The sequence below is a fragment of the Muntiacus reevesi genome, chromosome 13 (genome assembly GCF_963930625.1).
Source record: "Muntiacus reevesi chromosome 13, mMunRee1.1, whole genome shotgun sequence".
NCBI lineage: Eukaryota > Metazoa > Chordata > Mammalia > Artiodactyla > Cervidae > Muntiacus > Muntiacus reevesi.
The window spans coordinates 18,036,066-18,052,149 of NC_089261.1; the positions used below are offsets into that span (position 1 = coordinate 18,036,066).

The 16,084-nt window shown below is 38.9% G+C and overlaps 1 protein-coding gene across 4 annotated transcripts in view; it reads left to right on the forward strand.

Annotated features, from left to right (window-relative positions):
* BRAP (BRCA1 associated protein) overlaps positions 1–15,635 on the forward strand; it is an 80,215-nt gene extending 64,580 nt beyond the window's left edge. For all 4 annotated transcript variants that reach the window (XM_065904501.1, XM_065904500.1, XM_065904502.1 and 1 more), the window contains 6 exons: positions 1,943–2,018; positions 2,712–2,850; positions 3,226–3,335; positions 5,228–5,317; positions 10,861–10,964; positions 13,203–15,635. In XM_065904501.1, coding sequence (XP_065760573.1) covers positions 1,943–2,018; positions 2,712–2,850; positions 3,226–3,335; positions 5,228–5,317; positions 10,861–10,964; positions 13,203–13,566 — 883 coding nt within the window. In that variant the 3' untranslated portion in view covers positions 13,567–15,635. The remainder of the gene's footprint in view (positions 1–1,942; positions 2,019–2,711; positions 2,851–3,225; positions 3,336–5,227; positions 5,318–10,860; positions 10,965–13,202) is intronic.
* Positions 15,636–16,084: the final 449 nt, after the last annotated feature.

Genomic DNA, 16,084 nt, shown 5'->3' on the forward strand with positions numbered 1-16,084 from the left:
TTTTGCTAGAATTTTGAGGATTTTTGTATGTATGTTCATCAGTGATATTGGCCTGTAATTTTCTTTTTTTGTGGTATCATTGTCTGATTTTGGTATCAGGGTGATGGTGGCCTCGTAGAATGAGTTTGAGAATTTTCCTTCCTTTTCAATTTTCTGGAAGAGTTATAGCAACATAGTTGTTAGCTCTTCTCAAACTTTTGGTAGAATTTGCCTGTGAAGCTATCTGGCTCTGGGCTTTTGTTCGTTGGGAGATTTTTGATTGCAGTTTATGTTTCCGGACTTGTGATTGATTTGTTCATATTTTCTCTTTCTTCCTGGTTCAGTTTTGGAAGGTTATACTTTTCTAAAAATTTGTCCATTTCTTCCAACTTGTCCCACTTTATTGCCATACAGTTTTTCGTAGTAGTCTGTTATGATCCTTTGTATTTCTGTGTTGTCCATTGTAACTTCTCCTTTTTCATTTCTAATTTTATTGATTTGAGTCTTCTCCCTTTTTTTCTTGGTGAGTCTGGTTACCGGTTTGTCAGTTTTGTTTATCTTCTCAAAGAACCAGCTTTTAGTTTTATTGATAAACTAATATGAAGTAGTTTATGAAGTAGAAAGGTAGTACTGACAATCCCACGTGCAAGGCAGCAGAGGAGACACAGATGTAGAGAACAGACTTCTGGACACAATGGGTAAAGAGAGGGTGGGATGATTTTTAGAGAATAGAATTGAAACATACACATTATCATATGTAAAATAGATAGCTAGTGAGAGTTTGCTGTATGATGCAGGGAACCCAAAGCTGGTACTCTGTGACAGCAGGTGGGGTACATAGGGAGGGGACAGTTGTATACCTATGGCCATAGGTATGTATGGCAAAAACCATCACAATATTGTAATTAGCCTACAATTAAAAATAAAATATAACTAATTTTATGTATTTAAGGTGTACAACTGGATGACCAGATATACATCAACATTGTAATATACACATGACAACCAAGCAAGTCATCATATCCATCACTTCACACCTTTACCATTTTACTTTTTTTTTCTTTTTACTTTTCTTTCTATTTTTATTTTGTGGTGAGACCAAGCTCCACCCTCTAGTAAATTTCAGGAATGTCCTCAGTAAATTATTGTCAATTTACTAATTGACAATAGTAAATTATTGTCAGGAACTGACAATAATACTGTCAGTTACAGTCAACATTGATGTACACCAGTTCCCCAGAACTTATTCTTCTTGCATAACTGAAAGCTTGTAACTCTTGACCAATATTTGCCCATTTCCTCCTTTTCCCAGCCCCTGGTAGCCACCTTTCCTCTCTATGTATCTATGAGTTTGGCTTCTGTGCCATTTTTTTGGCTTTTTGTAAATCGGAACAGTACTCACAGAGCACTGATACCTTCTTCTAGGTGAAATTCATTGTATGATAAAATGTTATATGCATTTCATGAGTACATTAACATTTTTGTTTTAATTTAGTGAAATTTACTACAGAATTTAGTTTCAACTCTTAGAAGCAACCTTGAGAAGACAAGGGTACATATTGGATGATTAAAACTTTAGGAAGTGGAGATAAGGTAGATTACAAGTAAAAATATATTATGGGTGACCAGACATGAAAAAATAACTTGTCTCAAGTCTCTAATTGTAATCTGTAAATATTTAGTTCTTTGATTACCTAAGCTTTAGGCAGAAGAGTGGAAAAAGATATGGGGCATATGAAGAAAAAGATTTCTCCTTTTTCTTCAGCTTTATCAAGATTTTTTTTTTTCATTTTGTCTGAGAATAGCTTGGAAGTGTTTGTCTTTTGAATGATAGCCCTAGTTGTTATAAAAAATATTATGTAAGACAGGGAGTATATAAAACTGAATTTTTGACTTTGGGGTTCTGTTACAGCTGTCTTTTATATTTAAATCTGTGTCATTATTTTTTTGTTGCCCTTTATAGATGTCCTGTTTGCCGATATTGTCAAACACCAGAGCCAGTAGAAGAAAATAAGTGTTTTGAGTGTGGTGTTCAGGAAGTAAGTAACAAGTGGTGGAAAATAATAATGTACACAGCTTTAATTGTCTGGGATTTTCTTCTGCCCAATGTGACTTAAATTCTCTTCAATTCTTTTTGAGACAGATTTTTTTTTTCCTCTCTGTTGAGGATCAGACAAAAAAAAAAATTAAAATACACAAACTATTTTACTCCTACACAAAATACTTTATGCTTTCATTCTTTGGTGTTTGAAAAGGCTGAGATTTTTGTTGATAAATTATTTTTCCTTGTTGTTTACATAGAGTTCCATAGAATCCAGAGTGAAAACTAATTGACCCATAAAAGGATCCTTGTTGGGTTGTTTTTTTAAAATATTTATTTATTTGGCTGCACTGGGTCTTAGTTGTGGCACTCAGGCTTAGTTATTAGTTATTCAGAGACATGTGGGATCTTAGTTCCGTGATCAAGGATCCAGCCTGAGGACCCTGCATTGGAAGGTGGATTCTTAACCACTGGACCACCAGGGAAGTCCCCTTGTTTGAATAAGGGGACTTATTTGAATTTGAAATAATTTGAATAAGTTTGAATAAGTCCCCTTATTCAGAACTCCTATAGAAACATCTCTAAATCTCATCCCGTGTCAGGCCTCTCATACACCCCAGTATCATATACCTAATACACCAGGTCATGTAATTTTACATCTCTAATGAAGATCTTACCTCCTTCCCGGCAGAACCTTTGGATTTGTTTAATATGTGGCCACATAGGATGTGGACGATATGTGAGTCGACATGCCTATAAGCACTTTGAGGAGACCCAACACACGTATGCCATGCAGCTCACCAACCATCGAGTCTGGGACTATGCTGGAGGTGAACACCACTCCTATTTTCTAGTTTGGATTCATTCTGTTTAAAAACATCTCTGTCAGAACCTCTCCACTTTCTTTCTCACAGCTTGAAATCTTCCTGACAGCTGTGGCAAACTCCAGTTCTCATGGTGGCCCATAGGGCCCTCTTTCATATGTGAATGGCCTGCATTGCCCAAGTTAAAGAGAGTTAATACTTATACTCCTGCCCTCTCACTCTTTTTTTAAAAATTCAAGTGATTTAGACCACTTTTAAAGAAATATTGCACGGCATTTAATTTGGATCTGTGAAAACAAAAATTTTGTCCAAGTTAAGGGTTTATGGAGACCCTTTTCATTCTGAAAAACCATGCCTTGGTTGACTTATTCTTTTCTTTAGATAATTATGTCCATCGACTGGTTGCAAGTAAAACAGATGGAAAGCTGGTACAGTATGAATGTGAAGGTGATACTTGCCAGGAGGAGAAAATAGATGCCTTACAGTTAGAGGTAAGATATTTTATTATTAATCACTAAATACCTATGTCTACTGCTTTTTACTATTCTAACTTGAAAGGTTGTTTGGGCTTTTAATTTTGCCATTTGCCCTGCATGTTAGCATTTGTTTTAAAGATCTATATTGCTCTGAAGGAGTCTTTAAATACTTTTATTTCATCTGATTTTCTTCTTTGGAAATCTTCAGTTTCATTGAGCCTTATAATTTTCAACATTATGTTCCTAGTTGTCTCAAATTCAGTATTAGGGTTATCCTCTGTAGCTGTGATAAAACTAGAAGTTAAGAATCTTCCTGTTGGCATCACAATAGCAGGCAGAAATGGAGCAAACTTGGTCAGAATGAGGAATCCCCAGTAGCATCTTTCCATGCCAAGAAGCTTTTTTGTATATGTTGAGTTGGCATTTAGTAATTGGATAAAGATAAAGCCTTATTTAGATAAAGCCATTTTGGATATTCATATAAGTGAAGAAACAACAAAATTAGCACAGTTGGGTTTTTCTCATAGCGGTAAACTTTATATAACTATAAACTTGATATGTAAATTTTATATTAAGGAAGGAAAAGTTTAACATGAGTCCTATTTTATATAAATTTCAAAACAATTACTTTTAAAACAAATACCTTAACCATTGGAAGAAGTGGATATTTGAAAACTTGCTCATCTCCAAGTGTTTAAGGTCAGTGAAATGGCATAAAATAGAGCTAATGTTGTTACCATTAATATATTGTATTGACATGAAAAAAGTTCCAATCTTTAGTGTTAAGTTTTTAGTAACTCTTACAAATTAAGTATGTTCATTCAGTGAATACCTTTTGAGGGTTGCTGTCTGTCACCTACTCTTCCATGTGCTACTCTTCCATTTAACTTAACATTAAATGGACTCGCTGCCCTCCTGGAGCATACATTCTAATGACATACATTCTCCCAAACTGTCCCTTTTTTCTGTGGCTCTTTCATTTTCTTCTCTGGCCTGCAAACATGAGTAGATCTCCAGTCTCCTCGAATGATCTTTTCCAGAATACAAAATGTGATCTTGCCACTCTTTGGCTCACATTTCTAGATGTGATACCCCAGAACTTTGCATAGGCCCCATCTCACCACACCCTACACTCCAGCTTCACTGATCTTACTTCATGGCTGAGATAATCCTGAATGTCCGCAGCATCACATTTCTCTGGAATCTTTCTGTCTCCTCCTCCTGTCTGTCTGTCAAGGTGTCAAGGGTCCTCTCAAATCTCACCTTCTGTCAGAAACCCTATCAGATCCTACTGTCATAAGCCATCTGTCCTTTCTCTAGTTACACAGCACTGTTCATTCATTCCTGCACTTGGGTAGCAAAGTTTTCTTGACATCCCAGAATGTGCCAGGCACCGAGGGTACAAAATTAAAGATATAGCCTTGCTTTCAAAGAGTTCACAGTCCAGTCAAGGAGAGAGCCTGGTAAATGACTGATTAAGTGCTAATGTCATAAGTGCTATTAATGATAGGCACAGTGGGAGCCAAGAGGGGCAGTTAACCCAAGGCTGGATGTGACAGGGACAACTTCCTGAAGGGGTAGCTGGATGAGCTGATTTGAGTTATACTCGATTTAAAACCATGTAGTTCTTCTTGAAGCCAGCATGAACAGAAACAAGGGTTTTTTTAATTGTACATTTCTCTCTTTGTCCCTAACTAGATTGATTGTAAGCCCTCAGAGGGGACTGAAGTGTAACTGTCATCTCTGTGCTCCCCTAATTTATTGAGTAGAGTGGAACCAGGGTGTAATATACATTCTGAATGTTCCTCTTACTCTTCTGCAGGTCATTGAAAATCAGGTTTTAATTGACTTTCAGAGACTGACAACAGTAACTTATGTTTTGGTGTCCATTCTCTGTGTTTTTGTAGTATTCGTATTTACTAACAAGCCAGCTGGAGTCACAACGAATCTACTGGGAAAACAAGATAGTTCGGATAGAGAAGGACACAGCAGAGGAAGTAAGTTTCTCGTTTGATGACTACTAAAATGCCACATGCTAGGACAGCCTGCTGTTGGGTGGGAGAAGGCAGAATACAGGGGAAAATGGATCTTATAATCTTTCTTTTTAGTCTCATCTATAGGTAGAGAGCTGGTTTACCTCTAAAAAAGAAACCTTCGTTTTATGTCAGTTAAATCTCAACAAAGCTGGAGGCTAGTAAGGGTAGAAAAAAGAAAAGATTTGGAATCACTTGGCTCACTGCTGCTGCTGCTAAGTCGCTTCAGTTGTGTCTGAGTCTGTGTGACCCCATAGATGGCAGCCCACCAGGCTCCCCCGTCCTTGGGATTCTCCAGGCAAGAACACTGGGGTGGGTTGCCATTTCCTTTTCCAGTGCATGAAAGTGAAAAGTGAAAGTGAAGTCGCTCAGTCATGTCTGACTCTTAGCGACCCCATGGACTGCAGCCTACCAGGCTCCTCTGTCCATGGGATTTTCCAGGCAAGAGTACTGGAGTGGGGTGCCATTGCCTTCTCTGACTTGGCTCACTCCAGTGACCTAACTCTTGATCAAGGTTCCAGTAAACACCTGACTTGCCCATTATACTGGAGACTTACCCTCTGAAGACTGTATCAGGAAACAACTTCCAGACAACAGTGAGAGTGAAATTAGTCAAAAAGAGGAAAAGGAAGACACAAAAATACACTTACTGCAAATGTAATCAACTAAGCATAATTGAAGAGAAGGGAAGTGGACATATATTCTCACCTAGGACTAGTAAATCAAGATTTTATTGTGTGCTGACCCCTGCACACAATCTTATTGTGTGCTGAGCCCTATTCTGTACTACATTAAGGAAGAAATTAGACACTTGGCATGTACTTAAAAAAAGAAACCTTGGATTTAAAGCCCTAAGTATCTTGGTATTTGGAGGTTGGGATGTTGTTTGTTTGTTCGTTCAGTCAGGTTTTCTAGTGGCTTGTGCAATTCCATTTAAAAAATAGAAGTATGTGCATGAGGGTTTGTAATTTGAGTCAGCCAAGGGTTTGTCAACTTGGGAACAGCTGCTTTGGGGAGCTGAATATGGGCTCCTAAGGCAACAAGATGGTGCTTTAAAATTGAAGGGAATAAAATTAGGCAGAGATGCTAGAGTAGTCAGCATGGCACCTTGTTGGTCTCAGGCAGTGGTCTTGAAAATTTAACAAGATAATCCTTTAAAGAAGAGGCCATTCACTGTTTCAGTGGGTAGAAAAGAAAAGTGGTATGATTTGGTGGAAACCCAGCCCAGAGTGGCCCAGAGCTCCACCTACTTGGTTTTCCCTTTGTCTGCAGCATGTACAAGGAACCCTGAGGGTACCAGAGAAAGGAGTTTGAAAACCAGTGAGCACCTGAGTGTTCATGTATAACTGGGGCTCTGGGAACCATTCTCAGGATCTAGGGACAGTGGTCATAATTCAGTGATTCCCTTAGTCTTAAAGGCTTTTAAATTTAAATCATTGATTTAAATAGTTATTTTAAAAATGCTTATCTTAGTAACTTTGTGAATCCCCACCCAGTAACTGGGTCTTCAGATGGGGAACTACAGAGCTGGATTTGGGGCTCACCTCTGTGGTAGCTGGTATTATCCTGGAGCTTAGAAGGCAGGGCCAACCTGTCACTTTATGCCAGCCTCAAGGGTCCGTTTCTAAACATGCCTACAAATGAGAAGAAATCAGGTTTCTTTCATTAAGGCGTAGTGTGTGCTTGCTTAGTTGTGTCTGACTCTTTGCAACCCCATGAACTGTAGCCCACCAGGATCCTCTGTCCATGGAACTTTCCAGGTAAGAATGCTGGAGTGGGTTGCCATTTCCTATGCCAGAGGATCTTCCCAATACAGGGATAGAACCTGCATCTCCTGTGTCTCCTGTAGTGGCAGGCAGATTCTTTACCCACAGCACCACTTGGGATGCTCCCAGCTTTAAAATGATCTCTCTTGAAAAGTTCATGATGAAATTCTTACAAGAACCTTCTAAACAATGGCATTGCCTTTCTAGAGGGGTTTGATTGGAGTCCCCATGGGAAGGAGGTCCCTCTGACAGCACGTGAGAGGCAGAGCAGGCGTCGCTGCCACTCGGTGTGAAGTTTGGGTCTCCGCAGGAGGAGCACCAGCAATGCCATGCAGCCTCGCTAATGATTTTTTCTATGGGCTGTCCCAGTGTGACCACCTAAAGTGCTTTGTACAGGCCCTTGAGAACTTAGCTCAGGATCCTCTCTGCCTTTTAAGATTCTTGAGGATTAACTGCATTCCCTAACACATGCCCATGGAAAGCAAATCAGAGGGCAGGAAAACTAAAAATGTGAAACTGTGTTTACTTCTAGGTAGGGGTAAGGTGGCGGCCAAGGCAGCCCTAAATACAAAGCTCAGAAAAGATATTTTGTTTTCTAGTAAAAGAGGTCAGTTAATGGTGATGTCAGCCTTTTGTTCCTGCCTCTGTCCTCTGTCCGTTGGCACATCCAGCCATGGTGCACGTGCAAGGAGAAACAGTGATCGTGGGTTTCACAGGCAGAGATTCTTGGTCATGGGCCTCATAAAAAGTTAATGTAGGGGAGCAGAGGGGCTGGAGATTGAAATTCACTGTGGACTTCAATTGCAATACTATTCCAGTCCCCCAATGCCTTAGGTAGTGCAGTTATTACAGCGTGAGCAGAGTCTGTTCTGGAAAATGAAGCTCATACCCACTTGAAGGTTCCTAGTTTTAGTGGGCCATGTATGAAGAGCATAGAGTAGATCATCTATACAGGTGAATTCTCCTAGATACCACTTTTTTTCTGGAATTCCCTAAGTGGTCCAGTGGTTAGGACTCTGCAGTTTCACTGACAAAGGGGAAGGGTTTAATCCCTGGTCGGGGAACTGAAATCCCACAAGTTGCATGACACAGCTTAAAGAAAAAAGATAAATCTTTTCTTTTAAGCCTCTAGCTCCATATTTAAATTGCTGTTTTTCCAGCTATGGATTGTGAACTGGGTTTGGTGGGCCACAACTGGTATTTTTATTAAACAGCATGGGATAGATATCACCACATTTAATACTACTTTGTGAAACTTTTGTTTCAGGGGTGTGTGTGTGTGTGTGTGTGTGTGTACACAAAGTGTTTCTTACTGCGGGCTAATGGTCAGAAATGTTTCTTAAACCACCAATTTAAACCACCATAACATTTGTCTCTAGCAATATTAAAAACCTTTTTGAGGTCACTTAGTATTTTTCATCTTGATTTAAATGTGTTTGGCTTATTGTCTTTAGTCACCAAAACATACAGTTTGGTTCCTTTTGATGGTTATTTCTGTCCTTTCCAGTTTCCCTGAACTGATTGGAGTAAGTTTAAGAGAAAAAGGTCAAAAGGATCTCATGGTCTTATTTTAAAAACAGTATTGAGGAAAAAATTAATATCGAATAGAATTTGAGTAATTTGAAAGCTATTTTTATTTTTATGACATAGCAGAACTTTTAGAAATCTCCCTTTAATTGCATGTTCTTCCAACTTAATAACGTTGGCTCTAAAGTTAATTACTACAAAGCAGTTATTCTTATTTTTTAAAAAAAGAGGGAGCAGTGCAGTTAGAGACCTGCTAGGCAGGCCATATGGCAAATGTTTAAAAAGAAAGCATTAAAAGTAGTGACCTTTTTTCTGGCATGATGGATGTTGCATGAATATCTGCTGAGAGTTTAGGTCTTGCCCAGAGGTCACTTTTCCTTTGTTATTGAGCTTTGGCCCACTGTCTGATGCAGAGAGAGTTTTAGAACTTGGCTTTGAACCCAGACTTGGGGTCCAGTCCTGGACTCACATCACTCTAGCTGGGTGACCCTGGGGTCTATTGCCTCACCTTTCTCAAGCCTCAGTTTCTGTAAAAAGTTTATACACCTAAGTCATAGGCTTGTAATAAAGGATAAATGGAAAAAAAGGGAATAAATGAGATACTACCTATAAGACATCTAGCCAATGCCTGAGCCATAGGATTTAAACTCTCAGTCACTTCCGTTTCCTACTATTAATACCTCATGACCCACCTATCTTCTTCCTGTCTTTAGACCAGTGATAAGTTTTTAAGACAATGTAATATGAATTCTTTCTGTAAATTGCCTTTATATAAACTCAATAAAATAAGAACTGCTTATGTTGCATGTGACTTCAGAGTACATGAGAATATTAATAGTGAGTTTGGAGGGGAAAGAATACCAAACAGCTAGAATCACCTATTACAAGTACCTTTGGATTATTTGGATAATACAGTTGACCCTTAAACAGCATGGGTTTGAACTGCACTTACATGTGGATTTTTTTCAACGGATGCCTACTATAGTACTACAGGAACCACAGATGGTTAAATCTGCAGATGCAGAACCTCAGAGCACTGATGATAAAGTTATACTTGGATTTTCAATTTTAAGGAGGGTTGAGATCCCTAACCCCCACATCGTTCAAGGGTCAAGTGTAATTTTAGAATATGATCTCAAGAGGTAAAAAACAGTAGTGAGTTAAAAATGGGAGATTCTTGTCCTCCTACACTATTGATAGGAATGTAAATTGGTGCAGTCACTATGAAAGACAGAATGGAGGTTCCTTAAAAAAATTAAAAATAGAACTACCATACGATTGTGCAATCCCATTCTTAAATATATATCTGGAAAAGACGTAAACTCTAATCAGAAAAGATAAATGCACCCCAGTGTTCATAGCAGCACTATTTATAATATCCAATACAAATAGAAGAAACCTAAATGTCCATCAGCAGATAAACAGATGAAGATGTGGTACATATATACAATGGAATACTACTTAGCCATAAAAAAAAATGAAATAATGCCATTTGCAATAATACGAATGGACTTAGAGATTATCATATTAAATAAAGTAAGTCAAAGAAAGACAAAGATTATATGATTATCAGTTACATCCAAATCTTAAAAAATAATACAAATGAATCTATTTACAAAACAGAAACAGGCTCACAGATATGGAAAACAAATTTATATTTACCAAAGAGGATAGGAAGGGGAGTATGGAATTAACTGATACACACTACTATATTTGAAATAGAGAAGCAAGAAGGATGTACTGTATAACACAGGGAATCATATTCAATATCTTATAATAACCTATAATGGAAAATAATCTGGAAAAATATATGTGTAACTGGATCACTTTGCTGTACACATGGAACTACCATAATACTACAAATAAGCTACACTTCAATTAAAAGAAAAAAAAGAATGGGAGGTTCTGGTCTGGCTTCTGACAAAACCATCTCCTGCTCTGCAGCCTGAAGCTCTGCCTTCTAGCAGTTTCACTCAACATTCAGTAGCTTTTGATCCCTCTTCATCCTGGTTGAGAGAAATGGTAAGGAAAAAGGGAGTTCTCAAAATACTTACTCGTGTTGCAGAAATTCTTTCCAATAATGGTCTCACCTTTTCTAAGTTTGGTTTGTCAAAGTTAAAGACAAGTAGTCAGGGGGTGAAAATTGTGAAGTTAGCCCCAAAGGCCACACAGCTTTGTCTTTGAAATAAAACTGATCTCTTTTTACTCTTTCAGATTAACAACATGAAGACCAAATTTAAAGAAACAATTGAGAAATGTGATAATCTAGAGCACAGACTAAATGACCTCCTGAAAGAAAAACAGTCTGTGGAAAGAAAGTAGGTATAACTGACCTGTTTTTTTAATTAGATATTTTATTCTAACAGGTTCCATAAACAGAGAATCTCCTTTGTTCCCATGGACACGCACTCATTATTGTCAAGTGTGTGTGTATCACCAAGTTTTCAAGGGTCTCCCTGTATATGGTGCAGACCTACTACTGTGACTTCCTGTTTAGTAAAAAATTCAGTGTTTCATGCCAGATGGGTGCCATGTGGAATACAGGGCTCTCTCCTGATGACTGTGCTTATACTGTGCGCAAGTGTCTCCTATTTTTGCTTGTAGAAAGCTATCTCCCTTTGCCCAGAGCCTCTCTGAGCCGTGGTGACTGAGAAATGGCAGTTAGGAAGGATATTTACACCTAAACTGAAGATGATGTGTCTTCTGGCTTTGCTTGGGAATTAAAGGCAAAGATACTGAATATGGAGCGAAAAACTCATCAACAACATGGCAAGAACTACTGTTCTCTACTACTGTTATTTGGGAAGATAATTGCTACTAAATGAAACTACTTTTCTAGCATAAGTTAGACTCACAAAAATAATTGGATTTTTTGCCTCCAGACAAATGGATAAAGGGGATAATTGTCCCTTAAGAAGGTTTTTTGTTTTTTTTTTAATCTTTTATTTTGGAATAAATTAAGGTTTACAAAAAGGTTGCAACGATAGTTCTCAGAATTTCCATACACCTTTCACCTGTTTACCCCCTAGCAAATAACTGGATATTTTTAGTGGTATGGGGGTGTGTGTGTGTGGTAAAATCTGTATTACATAGATATTGCCATATTAATCATTTTAAGTATATCAGTCAGTGACATGAGGTGCCTTCACAGTGTGCAACTATGATTCCAGAATTTTTCATCACTCCAACAGAAACTGTACCAAAGGGGTTAACTGTTGTGAAAACAACACTACAACATAAATAGAAATAAAAATAAAAAAGTCTCTTATATTTTCAGTGCCCTAACTAATTGAACTGTTCCAAAGAATTTAAAAGTTAAAACTAACAGTTTTCTTTCACTCCCAAATCCTACATGGGTACCCAACCTCTAGGATCTAATGCCTGATGATCTGAGGTAGACCTGATGTAATAATAATACAAAAAGTGCACAATAAATGTAATGCGCTTGAATCATCCTGAAACAGTCCCCTCCACCCCTCCTCACTTCCTGGTCCATGGAAAAACTGTCTTCCATGAAATCAGTCCCTGGTGCCAAACAGGTTGGGGATCACTGATCTAGAGGTTCTTTTTTTTTTTTTTTTTTTATCTAGAGGTTCTTAATGGCACCAGTGAATACTTATTGTTCGAGCTCTTTTACTGTACCTGTATAAACATCTCACATACATCTTTTTTCTACAAAAATTGAATAATATTAGGTATTCTATTTGGTAAAATATTCTGTTTTGGAGGGTTTTTTTTTTCCTTTGGACTGGTACACCTAGATCTATATCCTGTAACATGTATGAAAATCATAATTTTAACCAGTTCCCCTTGATGGACATGTTTTACTACTATAAACAATGTTGCAATAAGCATCTTTGTCCATATGTCATTTAGTGCAACCCTGAATATATTTATTTTATAGGATAAATTCTTGGAAGTAGAATAGCTATGTCAGAGGGCAGGTGAAATTTTGATTTTCATAGATGTTGCCAAGTTGATTTCCATTGAGTGTGTAGCAGTTCACACTCCAGTGCCACCATGTGGGAGTGCCCCCTTTTCCCACATCTGAGCTCTCTGGCATTCTGATACATAAAAATGGTATTTCAAGTGGTGTTTTAATTTGTCATTCTTTACTTGTGAGTAAGATTGAGCATCAATAAGGCACTCCCTCTTCTTGAAGACTCTTCTCCAGCAAATGCAGTGAGGTCAGAGCACTTGACTCATTAAGAATGTCACTTTTCCTCATAACTTCTTTATCACAGTTATCATCTCTAAGCCACTCATGTAAACAATTCAGAGAAGCAGTAGACATTTTACCATGAGTCACAGAATAGTTTCTGCTATTGAAAAATCTCTGATCCTGAAATATTGTCCTGAAGTTACACTTGAGTTAACCGAAGCAGAATTCTGATTTCAGATGGCTGTTGCAATGGCAGCAGACCCCTTGGCCATGGGAGGGAGTGGTCTGCCATAAGTGGATTCTGAAGTCATGTTCTCTGTTCAATCCCAGAGCAGAAAGGGTACTCTGTCAGCAAATGGAAAACATGCATTGTCTTCCTTTGTTTTTGTGAAAGGTGCACTCAGCTAAACACTAAAGTGGCCAAACTCACCACGGAGCTCAAAGAGGAGCAGGAAATGAACAAGTGTTTGCGAGCCAATCAAGTCCTCCTGCAGAACAAGCTAAAGGAGGAGGAGAGGGTGTTAAAAGAGACCTGTGACCAGAAGGACCTGCAGATCACCGAGATCCAGGAGCAGCTGCGGGATGTCATGTTCTACCTGGAAACGCAGCAGAAAATCAACCACCTGCCCGCTGAGACCCGGCAGGAAATCCAGGAGGGACAGATCAACATTGCCATGGCCTCAGCCTCCAGCCCCCCATCTTCTGGGGGCAGTGGGAAGCTGTCCTCCAGGAAGGGCCGCAGCAAGAGGGGCAAGTGATCTTCAGAGAGGTGCCAGGACTGTTCTCCCTGGCACAGCGAGGGCGTGCTGGGGCCTTCAGCTAACTGAGAGGGTGAACCCTGAATAAGTATAAGTCAGGATCAAGCCACAGTTGTTTGGATCTTTCATTTGCTAGCGTGTGGTGTAACGACTGTAGAAGGCTGATGACCAGGAGAGCTGAGGGAAACAAGCAGTGTTTTCAAAGGTGGCTGCTTTTCTTAACCATGATAGTTCACTAACCTCAGACGTTCTGATGACCATTTTGCCTTCCTACTTGATAGATGCCCCAACGCTGCTGTGCATTTTTCCGTTGTATTTATTGAGTTGGTGTATTTGACTTCTAGTTCTGGGGTCAGTTTAAGAGCTCGGATTTTTTTGTGTCCCCTGAAAGCTAATGTTACCTCGCCCTAAGGCACCAAACTTGCCAGATGTCACAGCAGTTGCTTGAGAGAGAGGCTCCCATTGGCCACTAAGGATTTATGAAAACACCCTAGCATTAGTCTCATATCATTGGCATCACTTCTTGCCTCTGGGGAATTGAAGAAATGGTTAAATGTTACATGAAAAGAGGCTAGGTGTGTAAACCCAGCACTGGCTTGTCACCAGCAGCCATCTCCTCTTGCTCTAGGCCTCGCCAGGAAAAACAAACAGCCCCTGGGCATACTGAGTGGACCCAGTGTAGGAAAACTGGTGACGTCCCCACTTTGTTTATTTTTGATGCCTCCACAGCTCATTATGAACCTCAGAGAAGGAGGCTTAATTTTTGCTCTAAGATTCAAATCTCAGTGGATTTCCTAGCATCCAGCAAGAATAAGCAGGCAGATTTATCATCCATGTGAAAAGGTATGAGCAAGGCCTCTGACTGACTGTATTTTGTTGGGATCAGTATTTTCTGAGTGTTTACAGAAAATTGGGCTACGTGTTTTGATTGTGACTAGAGGAGCTTGGGCAGATCTGCAGTTACGCTTTCAAGATATATCCAAAAGGCTGTCGCTAAATTCAAAAATTAGAATTTTAACAGAGGCCCCTTTAAAACAGTCATGTAATGCTTATATGGGCCAACAGAGGGTCTGTGTACTTTTTCTAGAAACAGAAATGTCCAAAAAAAACCTCACAATATGTGGTAATTAAGCAAAATTAAAGTAAGACCCATGTTGGAATTTAGCTTCCAAAAGAGGTAGCTGTATAGGTTAACAAGACACACTGTTAAATGATGGATTTTCTTTTCTGTTTTTATAATTAGACAAAGTTTTCAAATGATCACACTTCAGAACTGGTTTTTAGCCTATGATTAGGCCTCATCCTCCAAAAGTCTTCCGTGTCACCTCTTCACACACCAACTGTATGGCTAATCACAATGCGTTTCTGTGGGGTCTGCCACAGCATTTCCCAAAGAACCTTCTCTGTAACTCTGCAACATGAATGTACTCAGACATTCTCAATTTTTTCTTAGGGCAAACCAATTCCACAAGTCCCCCTTGGACTTATATATATATATACAGGTATCTTAAAGCAAAAGTGGGAATGGGAAGCTAACCTAATTCTCTTTCCTATAGAGATTCTATTTTATTTAAAATCTATTTTTACACTAGTTAGAATCCTGCTTTTTTGGCCAAGTACTTGTTGTGCATGTCTGACCTTGCAGAAGCTGGGGTGGATCGTAGCATACTAATTAAGAGAATTAGAAGTAGTTGACAAAGCTTGCTTGCTCCTCATTTCTCTGTGATCACCTCTTGTCAAGCAGCTCTGCCACCACTGAGAGAACAGAGATTTTTCTCAGTACAGGTGAGATAAACACTCTGAAAGGCTGTGCCCAGAGGAAGGAGCAAATAGGCAAATGTTTCCAAACTACTTGAAGGTTTAAAAAAAAAAATGTTCCAGAAAAAAATTCTTGTCAAGCTATGTAAAGAAAATGTTTAAAAAAAAAAAGTCAACGAGTCATGTTTGAATTTGACAAAATTACATAAGGTAGAAACTCTTAGTGTTTTCTGCAGGATGAAAATGAACCACTTAACATATCCATACTACCTTGAACAGTGAAATTGCATTAAAATTACCAAACTTTGAAATGATTCTGCCATGTGTGAAATCTGTGTCTCTCTGGTGGTTATTTTGCTTGGGAGCTTGTACCTGAATCATCTAAGAAAAAGTAACTGAACCAGATAGAGAAGAAGGTTCTCTGAATTGGGAGGCTTGGGTTAAGAGAAGACCCAGATGCACCATTGTCTTGCAAACTATGGTTAAAAAAAAACAAACAAAAAAACAGTTTCTACACCCAAGACTTTTTCCCAGGCCCTCTACAGAGCTAGGGTGGTTTTGTTTTTGAAAACTGTCATAAATGTGACTCGTTTGTGACTCGTTCAGGATCCACCGTGTAAGATAAAGCACTGAATCAACTCCCCGCTCCCTGCTTGCTCAGTGAAGTTGCTCTGGGCTGAAAAAGGGATTTAAACAGCCAGTCAGTAAGAATGTGGAGAACTTGGCAAATCACAAATGAACAACCTTCTGTCACTACTTG